The sequence below is a fragment of the Silurus meridionalis genome, chromosome 11, assembly GCF_014805685.1.
Source record: "Silurus meridionalis isolate SWU-2019-XX chromosome 11, ASM1480568v1, whole genome shotgun sequence".
Lineage (NCBI taxonomy): Eukaryota > Metazoa > Chordata > Actinopteri > Siluriformes > Siluridae > Silurus > Silurus meridionalis.
Window position 1 is genome coordinate 15,838,478 of NC_060894.1, and position 18,183 is coordinate 15,856,660.

The 18,183-nt window shown below is 40.0% G+C and overlaps 1 protein-coding gene across 2 annotated transcripts in view; it reads right to left on the reverse strand.

Moving 5' to 3' along the window:
- Nucleotides 1–17,720, reverse strand: part of alcama (activated leukocyte cell adhesion molecule a) — a 70,300-nt gene extending 52,580 nt beyond the window's left edge. For both annotated transcript variants that reach the window (XM_046860991.1, XM_046860990.1), the window contains exon 1: nt 17,417–17,720. In XM_046860991.1, coding sequence (XP_046716947.1) covers nt 17,417–17,471 — 55 coding nt within the window. In that variant the 5' untranslated portion in view covers nt 17,472–17,720. The remainder of the gene's footprint in view (nt 1–17,416) is intronic.
- Between the last annotated feature and the right edge of the window lie 463 nt (nt 17,721–18,183).

Sequence of the window (18,183 nt, forward strand, 5' to 3'; positions counted from 1 at the left end):
TTCAAACAAAATAAGACCCAAACAATGATAAATCACCACTGCCATATCTCATGACAGTGCCCTTAAACGTAGAGCCTTCTACTTTACTCTTCAGTCTTCAGACACGTCAGGAAATATTTACAACACATTCATGCTCACAGAAAGTCATATTTCAGTAGTGTCTGCTGTTCCTGGTAAGCTCTGGATCCTATACCACTAATCAGGACTGCATATGTCTGCTTGTAGGAGTCATGTTTCAAAGAACCCAAGTATATTTAGGGTTTTGACAGATTTACTGTTAATTAGAGTGCATGATGTCACCAAGGTGCAACATTCAATCAAACAAACTGGATGGAACTTCTTGATGTAGTGTCTGCAGAAAGAGAAAGTGACACACACATACACAGAAACTCATTAGGAGCATGATTTAACGATTTCACTTTAATATATTTGTAAAAAAAAAAAACTGTAAAAAAAAAACGAAAAAAACAAAAAAACAGGTGGAGTTCCATATTTGCTGGTAGGCTGGAAATTGAGTTTGTTTCTGACCATGCAACTCATAGGCTCTTCTTGGTAAAATACCTGAACCCTGTCAAGCATCTTCATTTAAAAACACCAGACTAGATGCATATCAGTGTGATTAATGCACCACCAATCATTTTACGAATTCTAGCTACGATCGAACATGTTATTTGTTGCACCAGTAACCACAAACAAAACAGAATCCCTTCTTCACACTTGCACTTGTTTTTGCAGCTTTTGTGAAATGTTGCATCCAGTCCCACCCAGTATCCTTGACTGACAGGCATTCTTGACGGCAATGAATATGCAATCGCAGATAGGATTGCTAAAGCATTTCAACTCGAGCCGGGCTGAAGCGTGACAGTGGGGAAGTGCAATCACAAATGGAGGCATTGCTATTACGTTTTTCAATATGGCACAACCGTACCTGTAAAAAGACACTGAAAATATATTGTCAGAAAGATTTTGCTGCTCCGTTTTAAACCGAATAGCCATTGTATCTTGATGTACACCTAAAAAACAGAAAATACGCGTGCGATGCGACTGAATGCGATTGTACCTCGACTTATGTGCGTTCGCATGGAAAAAAAACGCAATTGCAAACACGCGAATGAATTAGCATTTTCTAATTAGCAACAGGATTTGAATAAAGTCGGGATTATGCCGGCGTAAAAGCAAATGACAAGGATTCAATGAATAAGACACGTAGTTTATTATTGATATGTTCGTCACCGCCTGTGGCAACTGGGGAGCCAAAATCCACATGATTTCTTAATGGCTTTTGACACATCCATTATTCAATATGAAATACTCTGCAAGTTTATTTTACTCGCCGCACCTTCTCATATTGCGCTGCCATTTTAGATACTGCCAAATTTATTCAATACTGTTGTGTGAGAGAGAAATGTTCCTATCAATTTATCATGTGGCCGGCTGTAGGCTTGAGTAATGGCGGGCGGGGATTCTGGGAGGAAGCCACGCACACATCCGTGCATGAATACAGACATATCCGGGTGCTGGGAAATATGACTTGGTATAAAGGATTTCTATGATGAGCAGGCAACAGATAACAGACAATGCCCCTGCTAATGAACAACGTGATTTAGAGATATGTGGGAAGCTCTTTGATTTTTCACCTGGCCTTGGTTCTCTTACAATCGATACGCTCTTGTGTTTAGTCCTGAGATGTGGGTGCTTAAAATAGCGAAAGATCAAGATCGTGAAACGCGCATGACACAATTTCCGAGTTACTCCTAAAAATGCTTGAGGGGTGAAAACATATGCACGGTAACAAATTACTAGAAGGGTTGGGTGGAAATGGGCCGGTAAGTCGTGACTGAATGATGGAATGTGAACATTCAGGTCAGTCTTAGTCTGTAGCGTGTCAGACAAAATGAGTCAGCAACCTGAGACGGCTGAGTAGACAGACAGGCTTTCGAAATGAACATAGGGGAAGGACAAACTTAGGCTTGGAAAGAATGTGATGAGAGACGCCGCCGCCAATCTCCGTTCAACCTGTTCGACATCCTCTGGCGTCGCATTCGCCGGAGCATAATCTAAGCAACGGGTGAATATGGATTCAGCTAGAGTGTGTGCAGATGAGCTTCAGACTGCGATTTAAGACTACGCTGATTACCGTGGCCTCACCACTTCTTTGTTTTGGAAGCCACGGTTAAAGATTTAAACGTTATCATTCCCGGATGGTATCGGTTGTGTACAACTTTGTGTCAACTGTCAAAGGAGTCTAGCAGGCCAAACAATGGGTCTCTACAGAGCAAATTAGAGTGCGGATTCTTACTGCAGGACATCGGAATTGTTTGACCAGCGGTGCTGCCATTTCACATGCAGCAGGTTATGGGGGGTAGAGTCGCTACATAATTCATGCCACCTGTGTTGCCTGTCTGATGGTGTTAGAATCACAGATCCTTGAGTATTTCATTTTAATAACTTCACAGAAATGTGGAATACATTAACACGCAGCTCTGCTTCCAAGAATCCCGCAGCAGGTTTTCGGAATTTGTTCGTGCTTCTTCCTGTCATACCTCTGTGTTGTTTTATCTCAGCCATGACAGAAAGTAAATGGGTTCCCTGTGGTGGATCAGATGGTTTAACACCACTGTGTCTGACGAAGGTTTGGAGTCAACATAAGCGTGAATGAAAGAAATGTGTTCTGATTCCATTCTACATACTCTACATGAAGAAAAAAAACTTATTGGGACACCTGACTTCTTCAGCCATATGTGCTACTTCCCCAAACTGCTAGCACACAGTTGAAGGCACACACTAGTGTAGGACATGGGTCACCAACTGGAGGACTCCGAACCATAAAGCTTTTTCACATAATGAATTAAATATATGCTGATATTCTAATAAAATAACATTTATATAAGGCACATCAAGGTCTACTCAATAGTCACTATGCTCACTGTTACTACGATCAGATGTGCAGTTGTGCAGTTGTGCGTGCAGTGAATGCAGCAGTGAGCGATGTGCAAACAGATGAAACGTTCAGTGAGTAAAAAACAAAGGCATTCTCAGGATCTCAAGGAAAGTTGATGCTAAAAAAACAAACGTATTTTTTGAGGTTATTTACATTTTTATGGACTGTACAAATGAACAGATAAAGGGTTTCCTACACTTTTTTGAATTTTTCAACACAAACACTTTGTTTACCAATGCAACTTTCAGTATAGAAGAGAGCAAATTTAAACAATGATATATATTTAGTTAGGTAGAGAAAATGTGTAAAGTTAAAATGTGATACGAGATTTCTGGTTGTTGTTTTTTTTAACCAGTGATGTATGCGTTCATTACTTATGATCTGTAATCTCGGTTCAGCAGAAACAAAAGCACTTTCGCTTTTTCTATTTTCTATCTTTCATTTTTCCTTTTATTTTTTTATTTTATAATGTGTCCAATAAAAATGTTGTCTACACTCATTTCTTTAGTCTGGTAAAAAGCATCAATTCATGTTTTTAGGTATATAATTGTCCGGACCTCAGCTGGCGGGTTGGAGGGGGGTTCATTTACTGGACCTTAAGCAATTTTAGTTAAAGACCCCTGGTATAGGATGTCTATGGTTGATGGAGCATTACATTGTCCCTTCATTAGAACTAGGAGACCCAAACCTGTTCCAGCATGACGATACCCAGGTGCACAAAGCCACCATAAAGATATGCTTTACATGGGTTGGAGTGGAAGATCTTGAGTGCCAAGTTCTGACCTTAAACCTACTGAACACCTTCGGTATGAATTTGAACGCCGACTACCTTTACTAGAGCACTTGTGGTTGAATGAACACAAATCTCCACAACCCTAAGACTGGTCCTAAAGCCTGGAGGTTATTCTAACATCAAATGGGGAATGTGATGTAAATGTAAAATTAAAAAAAGCCCATACAAATTTTACGATCACATGTCCACAAACTTCCATGGAGAGCACATACTTGAGAGTGAGAAATTCAGGAATTTCCATCTCTCATTATTATTGTAGTTTAGAATTTAAAGCGGTGTGCTCCCATGAGAAATAGTTGTGAGGCAAGGGTTAATTCCAGGTTTGGCATGCAAAGCGATTTGTATCGCTCTGTTTCAGATGGGGCCTTTTTGTAGCGCTGCAGTTATCTGAAAGCCTCTATTGCAGTTCCAGCAATTGACCTGGCAGTTGAAGCTATTCCTGAAATAGGACATTTAACACAGTCTCGGGATATATGGCTCAGAAAGGCCACTGGAGAACAGAAAACAGGCAGGAAACAGATAAATCTCTGTAGTACTATGAGCCTTCTTTATCATTTTCTCTACACGAGTGCTACGAATGTCATTTCATAAAAGTATACCACCCAGATATAGGTGCGCAGGATCTCTCTCGTTCCTATTCCATATACGAACAACAAACAAACGATAACTAATACATTCGCCCACCATTGATATATCCAGTGAAAATCCAGAGGCCACCCAGCTCTAATAATGATCTCCCTTTTCAAAACATGCTTTGATTTAAGACACGCTTTCTTCAAAGGAACACAAAAGCAGGGGCTCAGATTGGGATCTGACACAGAACCCGCTTCTTCATAACTGTAGATCCTTTTTGATTCCCCCTACGTCTCCGACTGCTTGACAGGTGGCCCTGTTCATCTGCACCTCCAGCAAAAAAAGAAACACAGTTCATTGGGCGAAAACCTCCGAAATGAAAATACGATCTTCACTTAATATCACGTTACAAACACAGAGTTGTGTCACGGGTGCTTCTCGCTGTTTCCCTACTGCTTTATTTTTCTCCATTATCTCGCTGAGAGCTGATGTGCCATCGTGCATCTGTTTGTAGTTAAGAGCCGCTGGAGGGAAAATAAGCAACCTTTATAAGTGCCATATGTTTTAACTCTGTTACTTATAAAAGCATTCACCTGAGTGAAACTCCACAGTGCACTGAGATGAGATGACTCAAACATCTGACACCGTGCATGTGTAAATAATAATGAAGTGCGTTTATGTGCGAGATTTTTCCCAGCGCATCTTCACTGTCCACGAGAAGTCCAACAGGAATTCTGTCCCGCAGTTCAGTTCATAACAAGGACTTTCTCTACAGCAGTGGTATTCAACTAAAGTCTATCTACAGTAACATTCATCCTTAAAAATTCTGACAGTTTTAAATGCTAACTATTCATATTAATTGTTTATTTTATAATTGAGACATTTAAAGTGAATTGTTTCGTAGCAGTGCCTCACGTTATCAGTTATTACAGTCATTTTGAATGTAATATGCACATGAAACATATATGAAATAAAAAAAAATTGATCAAATTCAGACAAGAGAAGCTTTAAAAGATATCTAGCTCTGAGCTAGTCTATAGTCCATGGAGCTCCGCTAGACTATTTAAATTGTATTTATTAATATTTCATTAGATATCAGAAAATCTGTTAGAGAAACTAGTTCGTGTTTAGAGTCGATCTTTCGTACGTGTTATTTCGCTCTGCTTTTTTACATTTTGTTATAGAAATTCTATACAAAGCATTTTAAGAAATACATTTCTAGGTGAGCATCCAAACACTGGCTCACCAGATGACCAGAGAGAGCCCTGTTTTATTCTATAAAATATACATGGACATGAATGTACACTCATTCCTTTGACATGGCCTTGCTTTCCTTTGCGGAGGATGGCTTTTATTTTTGTCTTGTTATCACATGCTTTGCAGTTGTCAGCCCTGATTATCCAAATGGCAAAAAAGTGTTTTGACAAACTGTCAGAGGGATATCAAAAGCGGATCAAAGCACACCAGGTCTAAAATCTAATTCCTAGAATAAGCACCGGGATCTGCCCCGGTGCCTGCAAAAATGGTGAAAGCAACAACAACAACAACAACAACAACAACAAACTGTGGACAATGTTCAAACAGCCACCAAACATTTTACCCCTTGTGCTTTCATGCCCAAGACACCTTTTCAGGCAAGTTGAGAAGCACAGTGTGGAAAAAAAGTAAAAAAAAAAAAAAAAAACATACCAGCCGATGCAAACTGCCTACAGGCTGCAATACCTGCTGTTTCAAGAGCATTTGAAATTTCATTTGAAAGGAGAGAAGCCAAGCTGAAGAATCTTCTGAACCGTAAGAGGAGATAAATCCGGCTTTGCTTTGTTGTTTTAATCATGTGAGTCGAAGCAGTGCAGACGCTGGCATGAGAAAGAGCAAGAAAGAGAAACAAAAAGGGAAAAAGGGAGCGAGAAAGAAAAACAATACCCCTTACCCCCAAACGGAAAGGCACCCTGGACTGGATTACAACAAAAAGCATACGCTTAAAATACGAGTTGTTGGTTTTTTTTTTTTAAACACACACTCCTGTTTCAAGTCCAGGAACACAAAGCAGGACCACATGTTTTAATAAAGCCAAACACCTGAAGGACATTTAGTACAAAGCCGACATCACATTCAATAAGATTCATAAAGAGCCCTCTGATTAAGGCATTCATTTCTATGTAAGCACAACATAATATATATATATATATAGGGGTGTTATGCGCTCAAAGTGGAGGTGGAGACTAAACAAACTTGCGGTCCGGCACTGAATACGTTCCTGAGGGAACTATGTTCCGCACGTAAAAAGGATTGCATTTAGTACTGCAAGCCCTGTACTAAAACATTTCGGTATGAATATACAGTATGTACCGTTACGCCCATAATATATATTGATATGGAAGGAGCTCTTCTGTCAGAGTGGAAACTTTCTTTTACAGCAGCAGCCAGAGTCCGGGGAATTACTCACAGCTGACTGGTTAACACACACACAACATTCAGCAGGTCTCAATGGGACAGTGTCACCCAGATGTCACTTCAGAGACATAGCCTCCAAGAGTCACAGTGCTTGTTTCAGCTGTTGGGCGATACATGCGGAGAATGGAACAATGCTGCCACTTCCCCGAAAGACAGCTGTTCTCTGTGAAGCGGCACAATTTGATGGCGTGAAGGAAAAAAAAAAAAAACTCGGCCACTAAGGTCAGCCTGAAGAAGATGAATATAAAAAAAGGTGTCTGAGGTTTACAGCCAATCCAGAGAGGAAAATCAAAAATAAGAGTCTGACAGGAGAGAATGAAGTCTTGTGTCCCAAGAGGCAAAATGGTGAACAGGAGCAGAAACAAAGACAGAGATGAGGGTTAAAGCACTATGTCTTCGATAGTTCTATCAAAAGTTCCATGATGACATCTGGACCTTAACGCCAACTCGCTGCAGAATGACGCGGAATGGTGTTGAATCTTAAGTAAGCAACTACTGTATAGTTCAGGAAAGAAGGAAAAGGATGATGCTAGTTTTACAACACCGAGTTCTGCAGGAAGTCAGAGCTTGACGTCGTTCTTGGCTGAGACACCAACGACAATAAAATGCCAACATGACTAACACAGAAATCCCAGCAGGCAGGGGGTGGGGGTGTACTGTGTACTGTAGTACTGTATACAAAACCCGCTAGCATACGTAGGTGCAGAGATTCCATTTTTTCAGATGTGAAATGAGCAACAGTAAACAGTAAAAAGACAGAGCAAACGTATATTTTGGCTTGATAATAAGCAGTCCGTAATTTTTATTGACCAAAGAGAACAGTCACATCTTTTTTGTATTGGATCAATGTTCTAAGATAGTATAAACATAGCTGATGCAAAGCACAATGTACTTGAACATTCTGATTTGACTTCTGGTGGCTTTTATACATGCTCAGTCTGACCATTGTTAAAAAAGTAGAAATGCATTTCAGGTGTCGCCAAGACAATGGAAAAATGATATGACTAAACCACAAATCCTGGCACTAGCACCCTGTGCTATGTTAAAAATAAACTCTTAATTATTTGGATGTTTAGATCGTGAAGTCTTTCAAATCTTCTATATAACAGAGCTTTTATTTACAGGCCCAATTTCATTACTTTGCTAACAAACTGTAGTCATGAGACCAGTGTTCTTTCCCCAAATCACATGCATATTTGCTGCTTTTGTCTCCTGGACGGAATGTGGGAATGATTAATGCGGCACTCTGAGGTAAAAAAAAAAAAAAAACACACACACACAACGCTTCTTATCTTTCCAAAACACACTGCGAAATCTTCTGGACATCAGCAAAAAAAAAAAAAAGTGAATTTAGAGAAAGGAGAGCCTGAGATCAGGTGAGAGAAAAAACTCTTAAGCTCCCCACCTGCAAATACAGCCTCTAAGCACATAAGACACTGCTGCACCGCAGGAACGGGCTTTGAGTTAAACTCCTAAAATATGGGATACAGAGAAGAGCTCGGAGACTTCTCACGAGCTGTTCTTATCGAGTTTGACTGCACCTCCTTTTAAGGTCAAAAGCTAGCAGCTGGAAGATGTGCCCCACCCTTTGGAGCTTTATATTAGTCAGTGGAGAGTGTGCCATCGGAAAACATTTGGCACACAAGTTCATTTTCGTTTGCCAAAGGAGGCGTGAGGATGTGAGAAAACCCTAACATAAATCTTGTACACATGCTGGAAAGGTTGCTGTAAGCAATAAGAAGTGTTATTAACTTCACAAATGGGTCTTAGGTAGATTATTTGACTTGGATCAGCTGAATGAAATCAAGGAGCAGTGTCTGCTTTGTCCTGGTCTATGATGCTGGCAGGAGATATGCATACTGTATAAAGCTCTCTGTTTACTGGTCAGTATGCGTTGCTATGTTCTCAGCTATGGTCATAAACTCTGTGTAGTAACCAAAATAATATGATTGCAAGTACAGAAGGCTACTCCTCCAAACTCTACCAGAAGAGATTTTGGCAAAATTTTGACCAAATCTTATAGTTAGCTGGGGATTATCTGAAGAGCCAACAAAAATAGCTTGAATCTGTGACTAGATGAAGTGTGTGCTGATCTCAACACTCTCTGTTGGCATTACAACTTTCACCAGGAAAAGCGGAAAAGGAAAATGAGCGAGCAAACAGTTCAATTTTATTTCATTTGCATAGCGCTTTTAAAAATGGGCATTGTCCCAAAGCAGCTTTTTCAGAAGTAAAGAGTTTTTAGATATACATTTTTTTATTTACATTTTAAACCAGCCCCTATAAGCAGACAAACAAACTAAGTTCAACTTATGCCAGCTTTGATTTTCCAGAGTAATCTGTCCAGAACCTTGAACAGGAACATGCTAGAGGGAGCGTCTGTGGTCTTCTATTGTCAGAAAAGCTTTACTCACCTATAACCCTATTCACAGTGCTAAGGAAATGGTTTTAAATGGCGTGACATTAAGGGATATTTTAAATTGCATTGCCATGGACCAGCAATAGGCAATAGGTGCAATACTGCAATAGGCCTAGCAGTAATATTGAGGTTTTTATTGTTCTTTTATTGTTCATTTCTTCTATATAACCAATTCACCTGTTTGGGTTTGCTGTTCAGTCTCCATTTTAGAGAATGCTGTTACACCAAAAGGAATACTTTTTGCCGGATTCTAAAGGAAAAGAACCACCCAATGGCAGAACAGATAGGTCTAAATTCAAACCAGATTATACCTAAGCTTAGCTTTTGAAGTAAAAGTACAGAGAAGACTCAGTAAAGTCTGCCACTTCATCCCTTCTCTTAGATGTTCTCAAATGTTCTCTTCAGAATTTAAAATTCATAGACATCAAATTTTGCCACGTGTGGTTCTCTGGGAAAACAAACCCAACTCTGCGAAGTATACTGCTAAGAGACAAATAGACAGTCAGTTGCAAGGGGCAGAATTCCAAAAGCTCATGAAAGACAGCCTAAGGCTACAAGCCTGCATCTGCTGGAACATGCCATACTGGAGAGAGAGAGAGAGAGAGAGAGAGAGAGAGAGAGAGAGAGAGAGAGAGAGAGAGAGAGAGAGAGAGAGAGAGAAAGAACCCCAACAGTATCTATAGTGTAAATTTCTACAGACCCCTATTAGGCATCTTGAATGCATTTCATTTAATTCATATAAGAACATTTCAGCTTAAAATGCTCTAGCTCATTAGAATTCCTGCAACCGTTTGTGTGATCCTGGGCCAATGAACCACACGTGCCTTACTCTTAACTTTCTCTACTCTTCAACTTTCTCCAGCACAACAGTGCTTGAATGGTACGCAGGGGCTGCAACTAATTTATCGCATGAAAGGATGCATCTCTCTCTCGGCCTTGTGGGAGTCGAGCTCAGCGGCTGGCTGCCATAATCATTCACTCTGTGACTACAGAATGCATTAGTGGTAAAAACCGGCAATGGCACATTACCGCATGCGAGCTATCATGCGACGTTCTTCATTTTAGCCAAAAAAAAAAAAAGGAAGGCAGCATATAGCCTTAATGTACAAAAGAATTTATGTGCGATCTTTAATTAAAGCCCATTTCGTGTAATTGAGGAAGAATGTTAACTACAGAAAGTGTAATAACTCCTTCCTGCAGCTTTTTTTTTTTATTGGGCTTGCCCTTGCAATTCGAACCTTAATTAAGTCTGGTAACACAGGCTCCTTAACATTCTATAAAACCCATAGTTGAACTCATCCTCCCTCTCCCACTCAGGAATAAAGCTGTCAAATTTGCTAATCTTGGTAAATCTGGGTTTTTTTTATCCTACTAATCAACTCTTAAATCATGGCAATGGTCGTATTCAGTACACAGAGAAGACAACAGTTCAACTTTCAAAAGCCTCATTTAGAAAGTGGTAATAAAACACAAGTACAAAGTCGGGGGCGGACGGCTCTGAGCGGCCGGGGGATACCGTTTGACCCTGTTTCATTAGTGTTATGTAGCGCGATAAGCCACACGGGAGAGATAAATGGCATCGACCCGGCCTTCCACACAGGACAGACATAATAGACTAGGCTTCCAGACACAATCCAATTTGGTCCAGGACTAGACTTCTTCTGTCAATAGCATTACTATGTAATACTCAGGCGAACATCCCTTTTTTTAATGGCTGTTTCTCAGCAAACCTGAACAAATAAATTAATCGCATATGACTATTACATTTTTTGTGTAGATTAGTGGGTAGTGGATACATTTCACTGAATGAAAATGCCAGACAATTCACAAGAATCTTATGAATAATAATTAGGATGAAGCCTGGACAGGGAGTTTTTTTTTTTTTACTCAGCCCACACAGCTACATCTACGTAGGGAAGACGTCAGGGCTGTACCATTACAGGAAATATATGCATAGGACTCTTTAGCATGTGGCTTTTACTTTAAACAGAGGAACTAGTGTATCTGTTCCTCAATCGAAGGCTAAAAGGCAAACGCACTGATCTGAATTTGGAAAGAACACAGAGTGGAGGCACAATTGAAGTAAACAGTTTCATCATATGACTTTACTGTGTTATTCTCATCTGCCCACATTGTCTGGTCTCGTGATTAGAAACACTGACTAAAAACTCACAACAGCAGTCTCAATATAGTGACGAGTTGATTTAATAGTTTTTTCTTATTTAATATTTACAATTCAATAAACGATTTAAAATAGTATAGTGGAAATGACCATACTAGCTCCGTTTTTATGGTAGGGAAAACCAGAGCATTGATGGAAAGAACAATTTTTAAGGTTCTTTCCATCAATTCTTTCCATCAATTCCATCCCTGTACCTGCTCATACAAGCATTTACATACTCTCTACTTAGACACATGAAGCACAAATCTAAGCGCAGAAAGAAAAAAAAAAAGGTTTGAGGTGGCTGCCGGGTGAGAAAAGAAAAAGAGGGTGGTGGGAACTTAATCATGCCATTTTGAGTTCAAAGTGTCACTTAAGGAAAAGAGAGTGGCAGGTAAAGCATGGAGAAATGCAATATGCGCATCACAGACACCATCAAAGCAAAAGCCTGCAAAAGCCAGTCATCCAGTTATCTTGCATCTCCATGGCTGCCTAAAAAGGTTGGCCTACTTTGAATGTCAAACTGAATTGATATACTCAAATCTTCAGCTGGATATTTGACAGGATTTGATTTTAAGAGGCAGGAGGAGGGGGAGGGGGAAAAAAATCTCCTACTGTGATATGTGACCTTTTCTGGAAAAGATATAAATACCAAGACATACATTAAACATTAATAACTAAATAGCCACAGAACGGATAGAACAAGTTATAAATCAGCGTAGGTTACATCAGCACTGAGATCCAAGGCCCTGTGTGGTACAACACTGAAAACGATGTGCGCAATTAGCAGCATTATCTTCCAGACAATCAATGAAGCCGCTCCAGACATGGCTTGATTTATAACCCAGTCTCAGTCAACAAGCATATAAATGAGACTCTACCAACCACATAATAGCTGCTTAAAGTCAGCTAAGACCAAACGGCCCCACACATTGAAGCAGTACGCCAATAAGATACAGCCGAAGAGTGCAGATACATGTTCGTGAGCTTAATTGTACAATCAATGCTTATCCCCTGACCTGCCCATCGACTTCAACATCAATATGTGTATATTAACAACCAGTAAACGTACAAACGCAGTCGAAGGCAGCCAAGTTACAGCTCCTTAAACACTGCTCCTCCAGGCGCAAAGTGAAATGACTTTTTATTAAAGACAGAAAGTGGAAAATTCGGCTGCCCGAAAGTGATTACAGGCACATAGCGCCTGCTGACAGATTTTTACAACATTTTTGGTATATATTCTTCTCAGTTAATTATATCACACAGACTCAAACGTATCCAATTAAGTCCTCACATTTTCAAAAAGGTGCACACTGACGGTGGCTGATGACTGGCACGTGTGAGCGTGAAAATCACTATGTTGCACTATGTTCCTACAAGCTCAATTTTTTTTTTTACTCTTTAACTAGCTACAGTGTGGAAGTCTTGGTAAGTGAAGATTTGTCCTGATGGCTATCGATTGTTTTTAACTGTGTCCTGACATCCAGCAAAGGGGCAGCCCTGAGGAGCTTTGGTGACATTTGGAATTATGTCAGATTGCTGTCTTCTGTATAAGCTACTGTTTTCAGAGTACAGTGGTACGGGCGAAATGGCAAATTTCCAAGCTGACCTGAATGTGACGATGGGAATTTCCTCTTCATCAGCAAGTCCAGAAATTCTGCCTCACATCATTACCCAGCACACATGAATAAACATATAAAGACAAAGCAATATACTGCATCTGCTGACTGCCAAAGGGAAAATTTTTTCCCCCATTCAAAAGCAAACACAGTCACGGTCATTTATCAGACTGCACTCTGACAATAAAGTTGTCTTCACTGTGTGGCACGCATATATATATATATATATATATATATATATATATATATATATATATATATATATATATATATATTTGCCATTTGTATTGTGATGCATCGTTTTGAACATATTTGCATCAATAAAAAACGATTTATTAACATCCGATTATTAAAAGATGTGCTATACTTTTATTATCTAGAAAGTAACCAATAATTTGTGACCAATATTTAATATGTAGATGGATTTCTCCTCGCTAAATTGTTTCCCGCACGCGTTCTCTCAGCACCACTGCTGTTATAAGAACATGTATCACAACACTACGGAGACTTAGCTGCGTCCTGAGAGTCACATAGAATATAGATTAACATGGCAGAGGTAGAGCTGCATCGGAGACAGAACGGAAAAAGAACATCTGTTTTTATTTAAAAACTTTTTACAAAAGGTCTGTATGCCTGTTTTTTCCCCATTGCATCGTATTACATTGAATCGCATTGTGTTAAAACGAACTGAAATGAAATCGGATCGCACTGTAACGTATCGCATTGGTAGCTGCTTTATATGTATTTCTAAAGTGTGATGTTGACTATGTCAGTTATGGATTTTATATATGTATATATACAGAGAGAGAGAGAGAGAGAGAGAGAGAGAGAGAGAGAGAGAGAGAGAGAGAGAGAGAGAGAGAACTGTGGCATTACAGGCATGGTAAAAGCATTTTGGAGAGTGGCATTAAACTGGTACTGTATGGATGAAGAAAAAGAAAGAGGGGAAGCACTAGAATGGATAAGTTCAGATAGGTTGTGCTTAAGGAAAGTACAGGCAGCAGGTTCTTCATTTCCAGGGCTTTAATTAATCCATTAGCAGACGACAGAAGAACAAACTCACTGGACAGGCAGCAACACCTTGTGTGTGTGTGTGTGTGTGTGTGTGTGTGTGTGTGTGTGTGTGTGTGTGTGTGTGTGTGTGTGTGTGTGAAAGTGAGTGAGGAGCTCTGGAAAAAAAAGCAGATGCCTCATTTATCCAATGGACAGAAGAAATTACTGTAAAAGCCAGCTCTGACGCCGTGGCATTAAGGGTGCTGAGGTCTGCCTGCTGACGCATGAATAAGTAATGCAATAATGGATGCCTGACTTTAAGGAAATGTGGATGGATGGCTTAAGTGCATGAAGCCCAAACAATACACAGCGAAAAATCTGACTGAGTGATGTCCACACATATTCGGTCTCATGAAACCGTTCGCTTTTATACAATCATCATCGTTATTCGGAAAAGCACAAGGAACAGACAGCACAAAGCTGCGAGGCTTTTCCTCCATCATGCCCACACCCACTCCCACTGGCTGGTAACACTTTAGCTACAGAAATGAATATGCAAATGTTAAAGAATTTCTAACCGCATAATTTTTGTTCTGTATGGCTTCTCGCTGGATCTGAAGCAGTTCATAACTGTCATATCTGTCTAAGCATGAAGGAATTAAAATTTTCAAATTTATTCCCCTAGTACATTTCTCTCTCTCTCTCTCTCTCTCTCTCTCTCTCTCTCTCTCCCTTACTTTCCTTTCTCCTCTAGTTCTCCGTCTATCCCCTGCTGTCTCTGTCTGTCTCTATTTTCCTTTCTTTTGCTCCATATTTCTCCATCTGTCTCTCTCCTCTCTTAAACTTGGGTACTTTCAACGCTTCATTTGAATTATTATTCCGATGCTCACCACTTGCATCCCATTCAAAATGACATAAGCAGAGTGAAACCGCATAATTAAGAAGCGGAAAAGACACCGAAACATTCTGAGACCCTTTTCAATAACCAAAACATCCCCCCACCGCCACAAAAGATTTCTTCTTGACTCAAAGCCATTTTCATACAATACACCAAGTTTGGCACTGAATCACGTATCTTTTCTCACGTCGACGAACAGCAAATTTGGCCTCGAAGTGTAATCGCAATTGTCCTGACTAAGTGCCATCTCGATGTAAAAGCAGTGCACAAACAGCGGCCCGTTTAACATGCAGATTAGTTATGCTGTTTACAATCGAGCAAATTAAAGAGTGCCCCAAAGACGAGTGAAACCTGGCAGCTTTTTCATTCCAACAGTAGTACGGAGGGAGGGCTTGGCTCATGTGTGAAAGAAATTAATTGAATGCTCAAGCTTCGGAGTTCCAAGGGTGGCAGCGCACCTTTAATCCTGCTACGCTGGAACCAAAAATAATGTCTCCCTCCATAAAGGCAAGATTGATCTGCTCCCTCTGACAGCACTTCAGAAACAATGGCCTTTAAACAAATAGAGTCGAGTCAAGGGAAGGGCACAGCCAAGAAACCTAAGGCCAGTGGGTGATGCAAGCTGTTTTCAAAGTGTCTGCTTGACCCAGTCAAGTAACTTTTCTTTCAATCGTGGAAAAAAAAAAAAAACTGATCGTATTTTTCATCACTCAAGAAAAGCTTGAAAGCATGTTATGGAAAATAGAACGCCCGCCTAACCAGTCCTTAAATAACAAACATAAAAACTAAAGCAAATTAAAAGCGACCACGCCCATTCATTTGCCTGCGAAGGGCCTAAAGACATATCGCCCTTTGCTCTCTACTCATCAAGAAAGCAAACGTATATTAAAACCTGGTTCTTTTCTGAAAGCATTTTTTTTTTTAAAACAGACGCTGACATTTTATCGCACCATAACAAGGAGTCTAACAGGATTTCACGAGGAGCTCGTTTTCCTGCCACGTGACGTTGCGCTGCACAATTTCCTCATAAACTATAAAAATATGGTGCTTTTGTAAGTGACAGAATGTGAAAAAAAATAATTCAGTCATAAGGCACACTTACATAAAAGCCAATTCAGTACCTGCACTAGAAGAAAAGGTATATGAGAATAGGAAGAAAGGATTTTCTGAACCCCTTTGGGTTTTCCTGTATAGTTTGTCATATAGCAGTACCCTGAAAAGGTTCATCTCTGCCAACATATGATAAATGGTTCTGTGTGTATGTTACACCAAAGCTGGAAATCAAGGGACTTTTGGCTCACGGTTGCCTCTGTCAGTTCTGGGCTTTCCGTGCACAGTCACATCTAATAATGACGGAATTGAAGACTTTTTTTAACTTTCCACCTCTAAATACACTTCTCACACACTCTGTTTATATTCAGTTCCTGTTTTTTCTAGCAATGTATTCAGAAATCAAATGTCAATGTCAATGACATCACCTGGGTGAAACTCTTGCGTAAAAGAAAAAAAGGAAACACTTTTTTGTTTTTAATAAATGATTTATCACAAGTCACAAACATGCCCTCTGTGCGTGTGACGAGCAACTGCCAACGTCGAACGTGTTACCCAAATCCATGCGTCAAGATCATCATATCCTGTTATTGATGATGAGATACATTGTGTACATTGATCACCTTTATTTCAAAAGCAGATCAACAAAAAGGTGGGAAGAGGAAGACAAATAAAGGAGATCAAAGAGCCTTTGTTCTTCACAATCTCATCCTTTATCATAAGATAAGATTCAATAACGTGATGCAGCCACCACCTACCACCACCGTTCTCCCCAACCCGCTCACTCCTGGAGTGTAATACTGAAATGTTGTGCAAACACACACACACAAACACTCACACACAAACACACACAGATAAGGGATATGAAGTTTAGGAATGGGTGACTCATGTGAGGTCAGATGATAAACTAATGGTTGGTTACTGTAAGACAGTAAAACACACCTTCACTAATCACACACACACACGTATGATCGCATTGAATGATCATGTGCGCACTCTCCTTCTCGCTCTTTCGCTCTCACACACGCGCACACACGCGCACACACACACACACTCTAACCCTCTGCGCGCGCGGTGGTGCGGACGCGGAACAGCTAAAAGTGAAACTAATGCAGAATGTCGGACATCTATTAATAAACAACCAGTCTCTCATAACACATTCCACACTGGCAAAACAGATCAACAAGAATAATTTCCTTAATCATTCACTGCATCCTGTGTACACTGTGTTTCACCTGATTCGGATTTCCCCTAAATCCCCCCAGTATACTGATCCTGTCCACACTACACTGCCACATGGTCTATTCTGCGTTATTGTGCCATATTTCCTGTAGTTCTTCTCAATAATAAAGCGCAGAATCTTTCTATTTACCAGGATTGTTTATTTCTGTCAAATCTCCCCAAGTGTCAAGTCAGAAAAAAGCGTGTTCATGAGTCTACCTGTTGACGTTTCACGTGTTATTACGTAGGTAAGTGTACATCAAGATAGAAAAACAAATGATCACCGCTGCTTACCTGGAGGAAACATCACAACAGCCAAGAAGGCACCGAGACAGAAAACGGAACGCATCCTGGCAAAAGCTCCGGGGGCTCCTGAGTCCACAAACACCAGCAGGTCGATCAGATCTTTGAGTTTGGTGAGCAGTTTTTTTTTCTTTCTCAAAGCAAAGCTGCGGGAAGAAAGACGAGCTTCTGTAACCCCCAGACAAGACAATGAAGTTTGAGGAGCGAAGAGCGCGTGTGTACACTGAGCGCCGAACTGAGAGCCGACTGATGAAGGAGCGCCGACTGGGGACCGGACTTTGAGTTGGCGTTCCGGCGCCCCGCCCACAGCCCCGCCCACACCGGCGTAGTCATGGATACATACGGGCGTACGGGCGGAGACTTCAAAAATCGGAAAGTCCTATAAAGAAGCCATTGAAAAAAAGAAGCCACATCGCGCACGTACACACACACACACACACACACACACAGAGATACATTTTGGGATATATATATATATATATATATATATATATATATATATATATATATATATATATATATATATATATATATATATATATATAGTTTATTTAAAACCACACAACTGTTTCTCTCTCTCTCTCTCTCTCTCTCTCTCTATTTATATATATATATATATATATATATATATATATATATATATATATATATATATATATATATATATATATATATATATACACACACACACACACACATACACACATACACACAATAGATTTTGTATAAAGATTTACTTTAATACAATAAATGTAAAA